Here is a 16,643-nt window from a genome sequence, read left to right on the forward strand (position 1 = left end):
CCTTACCTTTTAAAATAGTCCAAACATACCACTTTTGAGACAAATTTTCCAACCATATGTCAACCAGACTCTGATATTAACTAAACGATATTGAGATTAGATGTCTTCATTTGGTTATGAACCTACAACCATGTAGTTTAAAAAATAGTACCCAAACTAATTTTGCCAATATGTTCATTATGCATATACACATATGTGTGGATGGATATCACCGGATCCTATTTAACCCATCTGGTCAGGGGTTCCAAAGCTCTGATAATAATAATATATATATAAGATTTAGAATTTAACTTCATTGGATTCAGATCATGATCCAACCCATTGACAGCCTAATCTATAGAAACTAAAAATAAGAAAAAAACTTCTCAAGTATTTTCATCATATGAAATACTAAATTACCTCACATCTTCCTTAAAATCTTCAAAGTCCTCGTATGAAAACCGTCGATAGATAGTCTGACAAAGAGTAAAGAAAGTAAGTATAAAGAAGATGGAGATCTGTTGACATTAAAGAGAATCCTATTCTTTATTAAAAATGGAGGATTTATGTTGCCAATAACAATCAATGGGCTGAAGAGGGTGATCAAAGACCCTAGCACATTTACTGACTACAGATAGATCATAAACATTAGTAGGTGTAACTTTGATATTAAAAGCAAAAGAATTCAAAAAAACAAAAATAAAATAAAATGAGATCGTGCTAGTGCACATGATAAGCAATCATTTCATTTAATAGAACAAATTAGAACTAAGTAACAACTAAGAAAGAATACAGCAATGCCAAATGTATCTTATCCATTCATATATACCTTTTTCATCTTTTCCTAATTATCGGTGCTAATCTGTGAACACAATTTACATCTTATTTACATATTTATATTATTATAAATTTGATACTTGAAATGACCATTTCCACCTTCCAATTTGAAGAGGACACTGATATTGGATGAAGGAAGCAATGAACCTCAAGAATTGACAATCAATGGTATAAACATACACATGGTAGACATGCACTGATATGCTAATTTGGCAGTGCAGTAGCAGGATATGCTACTTTGACATGCACTGATATGCTAATTCTACAAACCAATATCACATTGGTAAACCTCGTGTAGACTCAAACCTAACTGGTTCTCACATTTTGAAATGCACATATGATGGGTAGCACCACTTCATGAGAACACAGAACAAAGTATGAGAATGGCCAATTCATGCAAGAAAATGCCAAACTTTATGCCCATATCCAGCCCACTCTCCAAATTCCCTCGATAGTTGGGACCGACATTGGATAATAGCCTTAAATGCTGAATAGGACTAACTGGATCTAAGCCCAGACAGGATTAAGTCAAGGACTTAGGTCCTGTATATAAGAGGATGGAATTTGGACTTCCAGTTGTCAATGATAAGAAGATAAACCCAACATAGTTAGTTACCAATAAGGAAATCCCACCATAGTTACCTGGTTTTGACCTAGACCATGGCCTAACATTGCTGCCTAATAATATAAACCAGTCAAGCTTAAACTTACCTCAATTCAAACCATGTGCACACCTAGTCACAATTCCTCTCCCTTTATCACGAATCCATATCCTTTAGAAGCTCTTTAGCTCTATCTTTAGCTATTGTGATCTCATCCTTCACAATGTGGGAAGCAATTAACTCTTGGCCTTCTGGCTCTGTGGGACCTAGGGGTACTTTTCTATAGTCTTTGATTCCTTATGCATATGTTTTGGTAGGAGAAAATTAGAAGAGTTCTCAAAAAATCTCAAAGACATTTATCATATCTTTGTGGTTTTTTATTAAATGTCTGGACACTTGCTCTTAAAGTGTTTAAGGTTCTAAATTGAAGATAGAAAGTACTATCTTTTGGGTTTGGAAGGTGGTATATTGTAAAGCATTAGACTAGGGGTCCTTTTCATGTGTATAAAAACTCTTCTCCATTAATATGTGTTTTATCCAATATGCCAAACCTTTGATAAAAGAAACATCTTTGGCATGAAAGAAGGGAAAGTGTACTTTTAGAGAATTATTGGAAAAGATTAGCTGAGAATAAAGAATAAGTACCTGACCAAGGTCAACAACACCAATAAGTTGCAGTCTCTTCTCCCACTCTGCAAAGAAACATCTTTGGCATGAAAGAAGGGAAAGTGTACTTTTAGAGAATTATTGGAAAAGATTAGCTGAGAATAAAGAATAAGTACCTGACCAAGGCCAACAACACCAATAAGTTGCAGTCTCTTCTCCCACTCTGCAAACAAAATATATCTCTTTAGTTGGCATCGGTTTATAAAAGATGGCCAAGCTATTATATTACAAATTCTCTAGGAAAGTAAACAACATGCAAATTTTCTTTTGTTTATTTTTCTTTTTTCGGGGGCAGGGAGAAGAACTGATTGATTAACATATACGACAATATCCTATAGAAGAAGTGAAGAAGTAAAGTTGAAAACACAAGTTACACTGTATAAATCTTACTATCACAACTTTGAAAGGGTAGATACTAGGTTTCACATATTTGGATCATATAGAGCTCAATATTGCACTATAAATGTGATGCCTATTCCCATGTGCATATCCATGGAAGCCACCTGATGTAGGATGACAGATAGCAAACAGGTGCTTTGGTACCAATTGATGTAGGACAAGTATCACCAATATTACAGTAGTAATAATTTTGAAAGAAAAATGAAAAGGAATTGATGTTTATAGAGTTTAGATATAGGGTTTGGGCTTGTGGATCTAGGAACAGGTCTATGAAAAGGAGGGTTCACATAGGGTTATAGTGCGATTTGATTTGACCAGAATGGGGTTTTAAGGCTAAAACTCTTCAACATGCAGAAATCTTTAGGGGGGAGGGGTGCTTGCCAATGTGTAAGGTTTTCTTTAACAGGAATACCTGCCACATCAGCATAAACAATATTATCATAATGGTAAATGTATAAATTTCCTAATATTTCCTAATCGATTTCTGTTTTATTTCTTACCTGCATGTACAGTTTCAAATGAAAATTAATTAATGATCATGGTGCTGTTCATTCTTGTTTAGTTTACTTTAGTTTAGTATCAACTTGATATCTGGCATGCCTCTTCTCGGGTTTCAGCATGCATTTTGTTTAGTTCTGACATGATATCAGACTAGGATCAGGACAAGGATTTAACAGTGATTTGGGCTAGGATTCTGTGCCTAGAACATCAACCAACTTAGTAGTTTGTTGATAGTCAATTAAGGTAAGTAAGGGAAAATCAATTTAATCAATTAAGTGATTTTGTATCAGCTTCTGTAGTTTTATTTGACTATTCTGTCAAGTAGTTTTCCTTGATATTGTTCAATATATACCGTCTCCATTGGAATGCATGGCCAATTTTTAGTTCAAAGAGTATTATCATACCATAAAGGGTGATCAGCTTCTTTACCTCAAGATATCTGCATTTTTATGATAAATAGATTAAAGATATTTGCATTTAAAGTGTGTTCACCCAATTAAACCTAATCAGGAGATTGACATAAGGAGTTTTGGCTCTAAATTACATATTAGGTGTAAGGTATTCAAATATGGGAGGGGGAAGCATAAAGGAAATAACACAATTAGACTGTGGAAGATACCCCCAAGTGTCTTATTTGACCGTGGAAGATACCCAACTGTCTTCGAGTCAGACATTATGATTATCCCAATTATTAACCATGATGTTTTAAGTTTTAAGTCATCTCATATCAAATTTTAAGTTTTAAGTTATTATTTAAATAAATAAGGGTCAGACATGGTTATCCCAATTATTAACCATGATGGTTCTTGGGCTGTGAATTTGTCTTGATTGATAATCGTTTCGGGACTGAGACCACCATGTCAGCCTGTCCTGACCCAGATCTCACCTGTTGACAGACTTGCTCCTAGCTGGGTATAGTTAAAACTAAGTATATGTATCCATATCTAATAAAATATTGCTAAAGCTCAAAAATCATGAACAAGACACTGATAAAAAAATCTTTGACAAGACATACCAAAGCCATTTATCTTGGTTGATCTATGTGCTGCAGTGACTCCACCATCCAAAGGTACCTAATCTTTTCCAATATGTTTACAAGCCTTGACAGAAATATTGTTGACAAGAAACACACTCAAATAACCAAAGGAGTAGGGTTCTACTTCAGAAGTCTAATATAATAGAGTTTCATCTAAAAGAGTCCACTATGGACAAGAAACACACTCAAATATCCATAGGAGTATACTTCATAAGTCTAATATAATAGAGTTTCGTCTAATAGTAGCAAGATCAATAATTTTCCTAGTTGATCCTTTGTCTAGACAGAGAGTACAATGAAACATTTTGTTTTGAGGAGCTGACAGAACTTGGCTGTACTTGGGAGTACAAATTGAACATCTAATGTAGATAGATCCCTAAGACTGCAAATTCATGGTTGACTTACTTTCTAGGGAAGAGCAAATAGAACTGATTTTCATCAGGGTCCTGTCTTAGGCATTTGTAATATGAAGGTTTTATTCAGTTTTTTATTTTTTTTTGATAATTTGGCAAAAAGTATTGTATTAATAGTATGCGAATGAGAAGGGAGGGACACACTTTGCTGTACAAAAGAAACGTGTATCAAGAACTAGGGCATCCTCTGCTGTACAAAAAGAACATGTTTCAAGAATTACTCAAAATGTATCACTATATCATTTACAGTGAATCAGTAATATACAAAAAACTATCACAATATAATTGGAGAAGGTCAGCAAGGTGAACGACCTCCAGAGTGTAAACAGCAATAGGTGTTTGATTGCAGACAAGAGCACATGTAAACTGTCTTTGGGTCGTTTAAACGAGTGAGAGTGGGGAAGGAAAGTTTTGGGGTGTTTATTTTCTCTGTTTTTTTTTACAATTATTATTTTTAGCGCCTTTTTTTTTTTAAGTTTCAATATTAAGTAGGGTTGGGGGATGTGGTCGTGGTTATAATTTGTTTATGCCTTTGGGGGTTTCTTTCTGTTGCCCTGCTTTGTTGACTTTACATGAACTGATTTTAGTAGATTTATGTTTTGATTAAGTGTATATCAACTAACTAGAACTTGAGTATAAGTGCAAATTAGATTATCAAAATGGATTGTATTGAATTCTTGTTTCAAATTTCAGTTTCATAATTATGCTTTAGGTTTCAGCAGGTTTAAACTGACATTCTTAATTAAAAAAAAAAAAAAATTAAACCTACATCGGCTGTCATGCAAACCACCACCTTTGGCAAATCACTATACTTAAACTGGTAGTTTATACAATGTCTACGCCGGCGATCCGAACCGCCACCTTTGATGAAATATAACATTTATGGTGGCGGTTTATTTAGATGACAATTAAGTCTAAGCCGACGGTTAAAAAAGTCGGATTTGATTACAATTTTTAACTAAGGCGGCGGTTTATGGAAATGACAAATGAATATAGGCCGGCAGTCAAGGGTGCCGGCTCAATAACTAAACCGGCAGTCAAAGACGCCAGCTCATTAACTAAACCGGCGATCAAGGGCACCGGCTAAATAACTAAACCGGCAGTCAAGGCATCCATTAATGGCGGTTTGAATTGCTGCAGTGCACTATATAATCCGGCAATTCTCTAAACACCGCCAACAAAAGAATGGTTGGACCGGGTCCCTAGACGGCGGTCTTTGTCTTCTAAGCTGGCGTCCATGACCTAGTGTAACAAGGTTCTCTTCGTCGCACCATCAAGTGCCATCCACTGTGCCTTCAGCCGCAACTCCAACGTCCAAGTGTGTGCCATGGGTGGGCTAAACATGTACTTTTGTATGGGGGGCTGCCAATGGCAATATTGTAATATTGTAGTATGCTTTTTCATCTTTTTGATGTTTCTTATTGTCACTCCCCCAAAAGCTTAACGTACTCTTTGAGGGGAGGTAGGTAGTCGAGTGAGCTCATAAGCGTGTAAAGGTTAAGCACGAGATCCCCTCGACACTGTACTGTGTGCTTGTGCTTACCACCGATTTATGCAATACAAGTAGCCTTTTGCTAATTCGTGTGCCTTCTTGTTGCCTTTGTGTGTGTGTTTACTTTGTTTCGTAGGCTTACTCGCCCATTTCGAGTGCCGCACGGGGCCCCAGCGATTATCCCCGTGACAGTTGGTATCAGAGCGGGTTGCTCCTCAACGCTCGTGACCCTTGCATAGCAACACTAGTGGTGGCACAATGAAGCACAACAAGGAACTCACCGACGAGATTAGGCATGGCCTTGCCCATGCGAGGGAGACTGATGAGTCTCTAGGCGTTGAAGCCACTACAGAGAAGACCCCAGGGGGTCGCACATCCAAGACAAGCAAGCTTGACAAGTCAGTTGACGCGCTTGCTGCCTTCGACACACGCATCCTTCGCTGTGAAGTGACTGTTGGGGAGATGCGTGACCGAGTAGAAGAAATCCACTTGAATGTGGAAACAATTGAGAGCTCCGTGGTGGAGCTAGAAGCCCGTTTAAATGGCATTATGAACGAGGTCCAAGACGTCCTGAATAGAACCCTCAAGGAAGTCCTTGGAACAAAATCCCGACAAGAAGGGAGCTCATCTCGATCCGACATCCAAGACCAGGTGGATGAGATGAGAGCTGAATGGGTGGCCATGAAAGTGGCCATGGCCTCTCCCTCCGACCTCCAGACTCAATTGGATGATCTTAGAGGAGACATGACGCTCCTCAAGAGACTAGTGGCCAGCACTCCAAGCCCCTCCACAACACTGGCTCCTGCTCGTGTGAAGATTCGGGAGCCTACACCTTATGCCGGCTCCCGAGATGCTAGAGAACTTGACAACTTCTTGTGGCAAATGGAACAATATTTCCATGCCGCTGGCATTGATGATGACCTAACGCAAATTCGTACGGTGATTATGTATTTGACTGACATTGCTATGCTATGGTGGCGCAGGCGATGCCAAGACATTGAACGGGGTACGTGCACCATCGAGACATGGGCTGATTTCAAACGAGAACTAAAGCGGCAATTCTACCCAGAGAACGTAGAGTACCTGGCACGGAAGAAGTTGAAATCACTCAAGCATGAGGACTCACTCCACGATTATGTTAAAGAGTTTTCAGCCCTTTCCTTGGAGATCACGGACATGTCCGACAAGGATCTACTGTTCAACTTCATGGACGGACTGAAGCCATGGGCCGAACTAGAACTCCAACGCCGCAACGTACAGGACCTCGCCACGGCAATGGCAGTGGCGGAGCAACTCAATGAGACCAGCTTGTCAGATGAAGAAACCCCTAAGCCAGAAAACCCGCGTTCCCCTAAATCGAGTGGGGGAGCAAGTCCTTCACGCCCTCCGTACGACAACTCCAGCTTCAACAAGCCAGCGAGACAAGACTATGGGAAGAAGCCACAAGGAGAGCAAGGCCCTCAGCACCGTTACAAGCCCAGAACCATTGGGTCCCCAATTTCTTGCTTCCTTTGTGGGGGAAATCACTTGGTTCGCAACTGCCCAACCAAGAAGAAGATCAATGCCCTTGTCGCCAAGCTCAGTGATGACGAGCAAAGTGATGAGGAAAAGTCGGTACGGGCGCCTAGAGTGGGCGCCCTTCAACTCTTTAACGCCATGGTGAAGAAAGGGCCCAATCATGAAAGGCCGAAGAAAGCCCAAAGGGGGCTGAAGTATGTAGACATCCTCCTCGGCGGGAAGCAGACTCAAGCCCTTGTTGATACAGGGGCCTCCCACAACTTCATCTCAGTTGCCGAGGCCAAGCGACTCAAGCTGAACACTATGAAAGAGACAGGGTGGATCAAGGCCGTGAACTCCGGGGCAAAGGCGATTGAAGGCATGGCTCGTGGGGTTGACCTCCAAGTTGGGCCGTGGACAAGCAAGATTAATCTTTCAGTGGTACCCCTGGATGACTTCCGAGTTGTCTTGGGAATGGACTTCATGAGACAAGCAGAAGCAGCACTCCTACCTCACATCAACTCTTTATGCATCTTGGACGAGCGCTCCCCTTGCATGGTACCAGTTACGACTTCTACTAAGGTTCATGGGAAGCAAGTTTCTGCACTACAACTTTTTCACGAAGAAGCCTTGTTCAACACCAACCTGAAGGAAGCAGAGAAGTTCCCCACTCCACTGGCGGAAGAAGCCGCCCCTCAAGCCAACAACTACAACAGCAGCAGGAAGCAGCAGGCCATCCAGCCGTCTACACCTCTCCAGCAACAGGGCTCGTGCGTGTCAACAACCACCAAGCAAAGCAGAAGACCCAAGGCCGTGACAAACTTTGCCCACACCTACTGCCACAACCATCGGGGAGAGCGAGTGCCACCTGAGCCATTTAGGGGCCACATTCACATTATCCCTCAAGATAAATCCCGTAGTAGCCTTGCGAGTCACCCTTGGGGAAGAATGCATGGGAACCAACACCCAAACAATCCAAAATACCATTTTGACCTAGCCTTGGCCACCAACCTTCCTACCACCATCAGGAACAAGTCAAAATCCTACCTTGAAGCAGCCAAGCAGGGACTTAACTTAGGGGCTAGCCATAGGTTTTCCCCACCATCGAGAACATCCACTAGCAATCTACCCAACCTACTATCTGGGCCTTGGAAGAAACCCGGTTCGGGGAGCAGTCGAAGAACCTTCTTTCACCAACAACAAGTTGAAGCCTCAAGCAGAAGCTAGTCTTCGAGGACGAAGACTGAATTGAGTGGGGGAGACTGTAACAAGGTTCTCTTCGTCGCACCATCAAGTGCCATCCACTGTGCCTTCAGCCGCAACTCCAACGTCCAAGTGTGTGCCATGGGTGGGCTAAACATGTACTTTTGTATGGGAGGCTGCCAATGGCAATATTGTAATATTGTAGTATGCTTTTTCATCTTTTTGACGTTTCTTATTGTCACTCCCCCAAAAGCTTAACGTACTCTTTGAGGGGAGGTAGGTAGTCGAGTGAGCTCATAAGCGTGTAAAGGTTAAGCACGAGATCCCCTCGACACTGTACTGTGTGCTTGTGCTTACCACCGATTTATGCAATACAAGTAGCCTTTTGCTAATTCGTGTGCCTTCTTGTTGCCTTTGTGTGTGTGTTTGCTTTGTTTCGTAGGCTTACTCGCCCATTTCGAGTGCCGCACGGGGCCCCAGCGATTATCCCCGTGACACTAGGGCGACACAACTATAGATGGCGGCCATTGAACCGCTGGCTCATGTCTATGCCGTCGGTTGAAATGGCTAAACCGGCGGTTTAGTGAGCGCGCCAGCTTAGCTTGTTTTTCTTGTAGTGCGCTCCGGGCCTCCGGCAAGAAAATTAAGATAAAACTGGAGTGTACTACCGATTTATATGCATCAAGACGTTACAAGGCTTTAGGCCGGGAAGATAGTTGTATTTACTCGATCCGGCGTCTCCCTAGAGCTCATAACCTGGGAATCTGGAGTTTTCAGGGGAGACGAGGTCAAACCAGAGGCAAGCTACTCCGGCAAGCCCTTGGAAAAGGGAGTAGGCGTGGTCGTTCCGACGGACATGACCAGCCGTCACCAGTCTCCCGGCATTGTGATACAAGAAACTGGCAAATGCCTCAGCTCTCTTCTGGTAGATGGTCTTTCCAGTCAAACGATAGAGCGAAAGGAAGGCATACGCATTGCCGCTAACACCGTCGGAAAGCCCCACTTTTCTCACCAACCCATTCTTCCATACAACTTCCCCTGCCTCTATTGCTGCATCACGGAATTCCCTGTCACACGAGAACACCTACAAACCACACAGTACACATGAACGAGTCTTCAGTCTGGTCTCAAGACTCTGAACCACAAAAACAAAAAAGCTGAAAATTTAAAATCGTTGCCTTTATAATTAGAAGTACATACCTGGGCTGCATTGCACAGGGTGATGGCCATGCCGGTGGCACCATGTGACCACTGCACCAAGTTGTCCCTTGGGTTGCCTTCACTCGACGGGTAATTGCCGCTGCGGGGAAATCTGTTCTTCATCATGTACCTGAAGGTGTCCTTAACATCCTCAGCGTCTTGCCTAGAGAGAGGAAAGTGGAGCACCACGTGAAGGATCCCAGCAAGGCCATGGGCTGCACCCCAGTACCCAGTGCCGTGCCATCTATACATCAATGGGCAAGCTGTGTTATCGGATGCCCCAGCTCGTCCACCGGCCAACACTGCCTCAACCACCGGCATGAGAAGGTTTTTGGGAACTACTTCCCCAAGATGCCTGTTTATGAACAAGGCCGCCCAAAGAAAACCGGCTCGACCATAGTGAAGCTCATAAGGCATACCAAAACCACCTTCTTCCGGTCCACTAGGAAGAGCTCTGTCTTGCGCCACCTGAACATTGGTGATCAGCCTAGTTTCGTTTAGCTACTGGAGAATTCACATCACATCCCGACCTTGTATTGGATCTCATCTCTAATACTTGTTATCGGAAGAGGTTACCAAATACAAGATGGAGATGTGCTATGGGGAAGGGCGCAGATGTGAATTCGCTACTGGCGGACTATTTAATTATTAAAGTACTAAACATTAATTTTCTGCTAACAATACATCTGGCATTACACAACCTGTCCAACAAGGATGTTTCTGTCCCGCGAGCTTGGGCCTACACTTATGCCGGATATATTTTCAATAATTTATAATTTATACAGATGCATATAATGTTACACTATATAAAATATTTCTAACCTTTTAAAAGTAAAGTGTGTTAAAATAACATCATCAAAGCAGTTCAGCGTAAATTTTTAGGCCTACTCCAAATTGATGTAAATTCATGAGCGATTGATGTATAAAAGAGAGGTTTTTAACATTTTGAAAGTTTATAGATATGAAATGGGATTCAGAAATTTGCATCGAATCTGTCCATGCTTTTCCGTTCTTTACTGTTCATGTTGAGAGAGATAAGATTCCATGGTTCCATCTCCAAGAGGTAAATATGCACGTGCTTATTAAAAATAAACAGTAGTGGAACATTGGAGAGAATCCATCCCGAATGGACCAGGCAGAAGTATCCAAGGCCATCTATGCAGACGAGAAATATATGCTGCCGTAGGCGTAAAGCCATCAATCACAGCCGTCGATGTATTGGTGTGGCCCCATCTTCAATTGGATAAAAGCAAACGACATTTCCTACCCACTCTCGAAATCTGCACGTTGAGGTTGGACTCAAACAAAATACATCCAAGGCCATGACTTTAAGTTTTTATCCCTAGTATAGCGGATTTGACAGAGATCTCCACCGACGGCCGACGACGGTGTTTTTGGGATTGGATAACCAGCTTATTCCCGTCAACACTGTAGGTAAAATATCAGACATATCGTACTGTAGTCTGTAAGTGATAGTTCAACAAAACCCGTAACCCCATGCATTCATTCTACGAGTGTGACCGATAGTGATACAACTTCTACCTCAGAGTCGGAGGGTTACAACTTAGAAGAGATACACAGACAAAAGAAAAGTCGAGATAAACATATAGCTGGTGTGCTGCTACCTTCCTTCCTTTACAACTAGAACAATTTTTCAGTTTTAACTTTTCACGAGACAAGATCGATGACAGACTCTAAACCCATGTTTAATTAGTATATATTGCTCCAAAATCAACATTCAATGAGTTCAATGCATCAGTTTCAGAGCTTTCAAAGGAGTTTATGTTCAGAATTTCCGCCTCCGTCTTTAGAAAGAAGTTAAGCTGATATTTGGGCCAATAAATCTTAATCGCTAAAGGCTTAATTTGATCTAACTAATCCTGTTTCGATCCTTAATAGCCAGTGCTAACAACAAATGTTATATTAGCATCAGATCTCTTACTCTATATCCCCAGTCCTCTCCTTTAATTTCCAACAGTGACTTGCACGCACACACACACAGATAAACCAGCAAAACCTGACCTAACTCAACAAGTATTAAGAACTCTCCAAAGAAACGGGAAGAAAACAGCAGAGTACCTCAAGGAAGAGGTCCAAGTAAAGATCACGTCTTTGACAGTCATCCTTGTAATTAGCAACAACAGCACCCAGTGCATAGACCCCTCCGCTTCCACATAAAAATGTCAGGTGCCTGCAATATTAATTCCTCGATGACAACACACACTAATTAATTAAAGACTTGGTTCTAGATCTGTTTTTATAAAATATTGGTGGAGCCTGGAGGGAGGCGACCGGTGTTACCTTTTGGAGGAACGTGCCACGGCTGCACAGGTATCGACTATCTCAGCGCATAATTGCAGGTCACTTTGGCAGCCAGTGGCCTGGTATGACCTCAAGCAAGTGAAAGCTGTCCCAAGTAAGCCTGTGTAGACGGTTGGGTCCATGCTCTGCAACTGCAAACCTCCTCTTTCCTTCCATGTAGCTTCTATCACCTATCAAATTTGAAAATCCAATTTTGATATTTCGTTACACATACAGGAGACTCTCAAATCAATCCCCACCCTCACCCCCAACCCCAAATTACCCAGAAAAAAAAAAACAAATTTAAGCAAATAAAGTTGATTCAGTTCAAGCTTCATACCCGGTCTTTCAGGGAGATGGCCGCTTGAAGAAACGTCTCTCTAGTAAGATAGAGAGTAGTAGTCGCAAGATCTGTCATGTGTAATTTATCTAGCCGTTCGTTTCCCTCTTCGTCACCTCCCTGAGATGCCATCTCCACCATCGAAGAAGACATTTTCTCCCTTGCGCACTTTTTCTCACTCGTTCTCTCAGTTGCTCGACGCCCGACCTCTGTCGCAGGCAATAAGATATTTATTACACACGTATAGACGGTTGCCTCTTGCGTAGACAAGATACTACTAGCACAGAGAGAAGGACAACCAACCGCAGTTGCATCAAATGAGGGTCTGAAACGCGGGAATCGATTGTACGTGTCCCACGTTGTCCATCACTCCACCAACAGAGCCTGTGTGCCTGCCAACTACCATCCCAACCGACTAATCAAGACCGACTGAAGGGCTCAGATACGGGACTACAGGAATTTTTGGGCGGTCTGAAATCAAATTGCCTGCAACGTGTTCGATGCTTTTTAATGTTTTTTTTTGCTTCACGACTCACGAATATAAGAAAATCAAATTTCAAACCCGAAGGAACCCGTTCCCCCGAGGTTGTATCTATTTGGATCGTTGCGTGGGGGTGAATTCAGAAATCATAAACTCTGTAAATTGACTTTTTTTTTTCTGTAATCAACATGTATTGACTTTTTAACAAAAAAAAATATGCATTGATTTAAATATCTTCAATTAAATTCTATTTTGTCTTAAATAATTTTTATAAATTAAATTAAAAAAAATTATCTAAAACCCACCATCATTTTTTTTTAATTCTCTTAAATTCACTACAACTTTTCAAAACGTTCAAAATTCACTATGTGAATAAGTTCACGTTGAACATGTTAACGGATGTTAGTAGATTACCATTTTACCCTTATTATAATCAAACATAACCTAGATTACCATTTTACCCTTATTACAATCGAACATAACCTTTTCCCTCGACCTCTGCGTCTCCACCCTTCTCTGTCTCCGGTTCAAGGCCTCCATCTCTCCATCACTGCTTCTCTTATCAGCACAGGTGTCGTCAATGAGAGTAAAGCCGGTCATCGGGTTTGCTCCCGTTTCTTTAGACTAAAGAAAGAACAACTCATTGTCACTGCTGTTGGATTTCTGCCACTAGATTCTCACAAAAAAATTCACTTTGCAAAAAGCCTCTGCCACTAAATTCTCACTGGAAAATCCACTTTGTTCAAGCTTCCACTGCTGGATGCTCACCAGAAAATCCACCCCTTTTGGTTTTTCCAATTGAAACCTAGTAACTGAAGTTTGGTTTTAGCGATGTCACCGCTACTCATTTGGATTTTGGTGCTAAGGAACTCGATTGAGAAGTGTTGCGGGAAACACTAGGCTCTGTGGTGTGAGCCCGTTACCGGTCTGTTCATTTACAGGTTCTCCATCCACGATCTACGGTGGGGGAGACAACGATGGAACGGCAGCTCTCGTTGATGCTGCCTTAGATTTCACCATCTCGAGCTCGTCCTTCGACAACCGATATTTCGAACACATTAACAACAAAAGAAACTTCTCAATCTCTTCTTTCTTCTTCTTCTCCTTCCCATCTCCACTGACCGGCCAACATTTTGTCACGTCAATGCTTCTCATCCTCAAAGAATACTCTCTAAAACACCAAATCACAAACTTCAGCCACAAATTCAACCATGTTCAAATTCAAAACAAGAATTCCTAACAATAACCATTGACACTTATCGAAGACAGAGGAGAAATTTGTTTTGTCTTCCCAATTATTCGATCATTTCATCTTGAATTTCCTTGCGAACTGGAAAAATTTGTAAATCTCCTCTTTTGGCAAGTGAAGAAATTCAGTGTACTCCACCTACCCCTCCTTCGTCTTGTGTAGCTGCAAGACCAAAGGCCGCCTTATCACGATTCCAAATCCCCTGGGAGGAAAATCACGCCCAACCCTGCTCTCACGAATCGAAGATTATTTCCAGAACTCTGCCCATTTTCCCCGTTCAGCTCAAGGACCTGCTCTGCGCATCGGTGGAGATGCTTGGAAAAGAAAGCCTTGGGATGGTGGCGATGAAGTGGCTCAAGGATGTGAACCCATGTGCGAGGAAAGAGTTCAAACAATTGATTGGGAATCTCCGTCATCCCAACCTGGTTCATCTTAGGGCTTATTATTAAAAACATGTTTAATAAGGCCAACTTGCCCATTCAGGGGCAGTTTAGTCATGAAAATTGTATATATGGACATGGACAATTTCTGTTAATGAACTCTAACGATGATGAGTTTTGGAAAACAAAAGATCACTCATATGGGGTTTTCTGGACATTATGAATAGTTGTGATGAATATAAGAGAAATGCCGAAAAAGTTATAATAAATTTTAGACAATTTACCTTGAATTAAAGATAACGAAGATTTTATCCCACTGGACGTATACTCTCTAATCAGCGAAAGTGTGAAACGTCATATATAAATTCATTTAAATTTTTAAAATCTCATTTTGCCCCGATAAGATACCCTCCATTCTTGATGTTGGGTTTTGTGGCTGCCAGAAAATCTTGTGCTGCTAATTTACAACGACTGGAAATCAGTTTCATTCTTAAGCAATGGCATGCCAAGGTTTTTAAAACCGGACTAGATAAAGAACTGCTCTAATCTAGTTTTTGAGTGGAATGGTTTGATCGTCTGGTTTGAATAAATAGATTACTTTAAGAAAAGAATAAAAACAATAAAAAGGTCATAAATTATTCTCGAGTCAAATGGTTTGATGGTTCAACCACCTAGATCAGCAGTTTCTTGATTAAATCAACGTTTTTTGACCAAAAAATGGTTTTAGGGTTAAACTGAACCATCCAAGTCTAACCATCCAGATGATTAATTTCCGGTTTTTTCCAGTCCGACCATCCAATTTGATCCGATTTTTAAAAACATTGTAACATGCTAACAATATTATAGGCTAAAATCAGGGGAAAAAACATTTTCCAAATTAATCAGTTTTGTTGAATCCATCTTAAAATTTGAAGATATATTTAAGTCTTTTACCCTTTTTGTTTATTTTATCTTTCTTCTTTTCTCTTGATTCGTTGCTCTATTATATGTTTATGATTTATACAACTACTTCAACACTTTATTTTACAGCAGCAGAACCGCGTTTTCAGCTTTTTTTTTCTGAGTTTGTCCTACCTTTGGCTTGGAAATGCACCAATCCGATTATATTAAAATATTTTGATTTTAATATATATATATATAATATAAAAATAGCTATATATATTAAATTCGATATTTCATATTTATATAAGAATATTAAATATAAGTTAAAATGTATTAATTTTTTTAGTTTCTTCTTTATTTAAAAGACGTGAAGATCCGAATCCAATCTGTCTCATAGGATGCCTAGGCAAACGAGATATAACATATATACTACCTTCAAGAACACAAGAATCACGTTTCCTTTTTTTTTTTCATTATTTCTCGCGAAACCAAACACAACTTATAAGGATAAGTGAAAAAGGACAGAAAAACACCTGTTTTTTTTTTTTGAAAGCAGAAAAAAAAAACCTACTTAAAAAAAACAGAAAAACACCTGTTATTATTAAGTTTCCTTTAACCCAAGGGAGAACGACAGTTCAGCCCAGGATCAATTTTTAGGCCCAAAATACAGTTGAGGTAGGTGCCAGTTTTGAGTTGATGCTAATTCACGGGTATGCGTTGGTGCATAGAGTGTGGGTATTTAACATTTTGAAAATGAAATTCAAAAATCTGCATTGGGCCTTTCCATACTTTCCCATTGTTAAAAAAATATCCCTAAAATATTTAAAACCCTTAATTTAAAAACCTACTTAAAGTGCTTTTGAAGTTTCGGAAATTTGAGTTTTGTTAAACTTGCCGTTAAATAGGACAGAGAAGCTCTTTTGCCCTTAACTATTCTTGGAATTTTCAAAATACGCCACTATTTTACATGTTTACTTCTCAGCCTTCTATTTAAGAATTTTATTTTATTTTTCTTTTTAATTTCCATTGCTTTAAGACTTCTAAACTAGAATGAATGCTGTCAAGTGTCAACCAAATTGTTATCTGCGAGATACAACCCTTGTAGTCTTGTAGGGAGCTTATATTGAAAAGTAAAGTTGAGAAGGAATTCTTCCAGAAAATGGATTTGACTTTAGCCGAATTATT

General features: G+C 40.5%; 1 protein-coding gene across 4 annotated transcripts; it reads right to left on the minus strand.

Annotated features, from left to right (window-relative positions):
* Window positions 1–240: 240 nt before the first annotated feature.
* Window positions 241–12,918, minus strand: GCL1 (GCR2-like 1). Of its 4 annotated transcripts, XR_016076365.1 has the most exons (8): window positions 12,467–12,871; window positions 12,127–12,317; window positions 11,905–12,016; window positions 9,826–10,293; window positions 9,352–9,709; window positions 2,201–2,247; window positions 2,064–2,110; window positions 241–455 (listed from the first exon to the last, which is right to left on the minus strand). XR_016076365.1 is itself a non-coding variant. In XM_088888110.1 (6 exons), the coding sequence occupies exons 2-6, from the start codon at window positions 12,617–12,619 to the stop codon at window positions 9,368–9,370; spliced, it is 1,266 nt and encodes a 421-aa protein (XP_088744236.1). In that variant the 5' UTR covers window positions 12,620–12,675; window positions 12,770–12,918; the 3' UTR covers window positions 9,269–9,367. The 4 variants fall into 4 exon arrangements, 2 of the variants coding, with proteins under 2 accessions (XP_088744236.1, XP_088744235.1); XR_016076364.1 differs by lacking the exon at window positions 2,064–2,110 and having other exon boundaries at window positions 12,467–12,870; XM_088888110.1 differs by lacking the exons at window positions 241–455; window positions 2,064–2,110; window positions 2,201–2,247 and having other exon boundaries at window positions 9,269–9,709; window positions 12,467–12,675; window positions 12,770–12,918.
* Between the last annotated feature and the right edge of the window lie 3,725 nt (window positions 12,919–16,643).

The sequence above is a fragment of the Nelumbo nucifera genome, chromosome 5 (genome assembly GCF_055504915.1).
Source record: "Nelumbo nucifera cultivar China Antique chromosome 5, China Antique-T2T, whole genome shotgun sequence".
In the NCBI taxonomy this organism is placed as follows: Eukaryota; Viridiplantae; Streptophyta; class Magnoliopsida; order Proteales; family Nelumbonaceae; genus Nelumbo; species Nelumbo nucifera.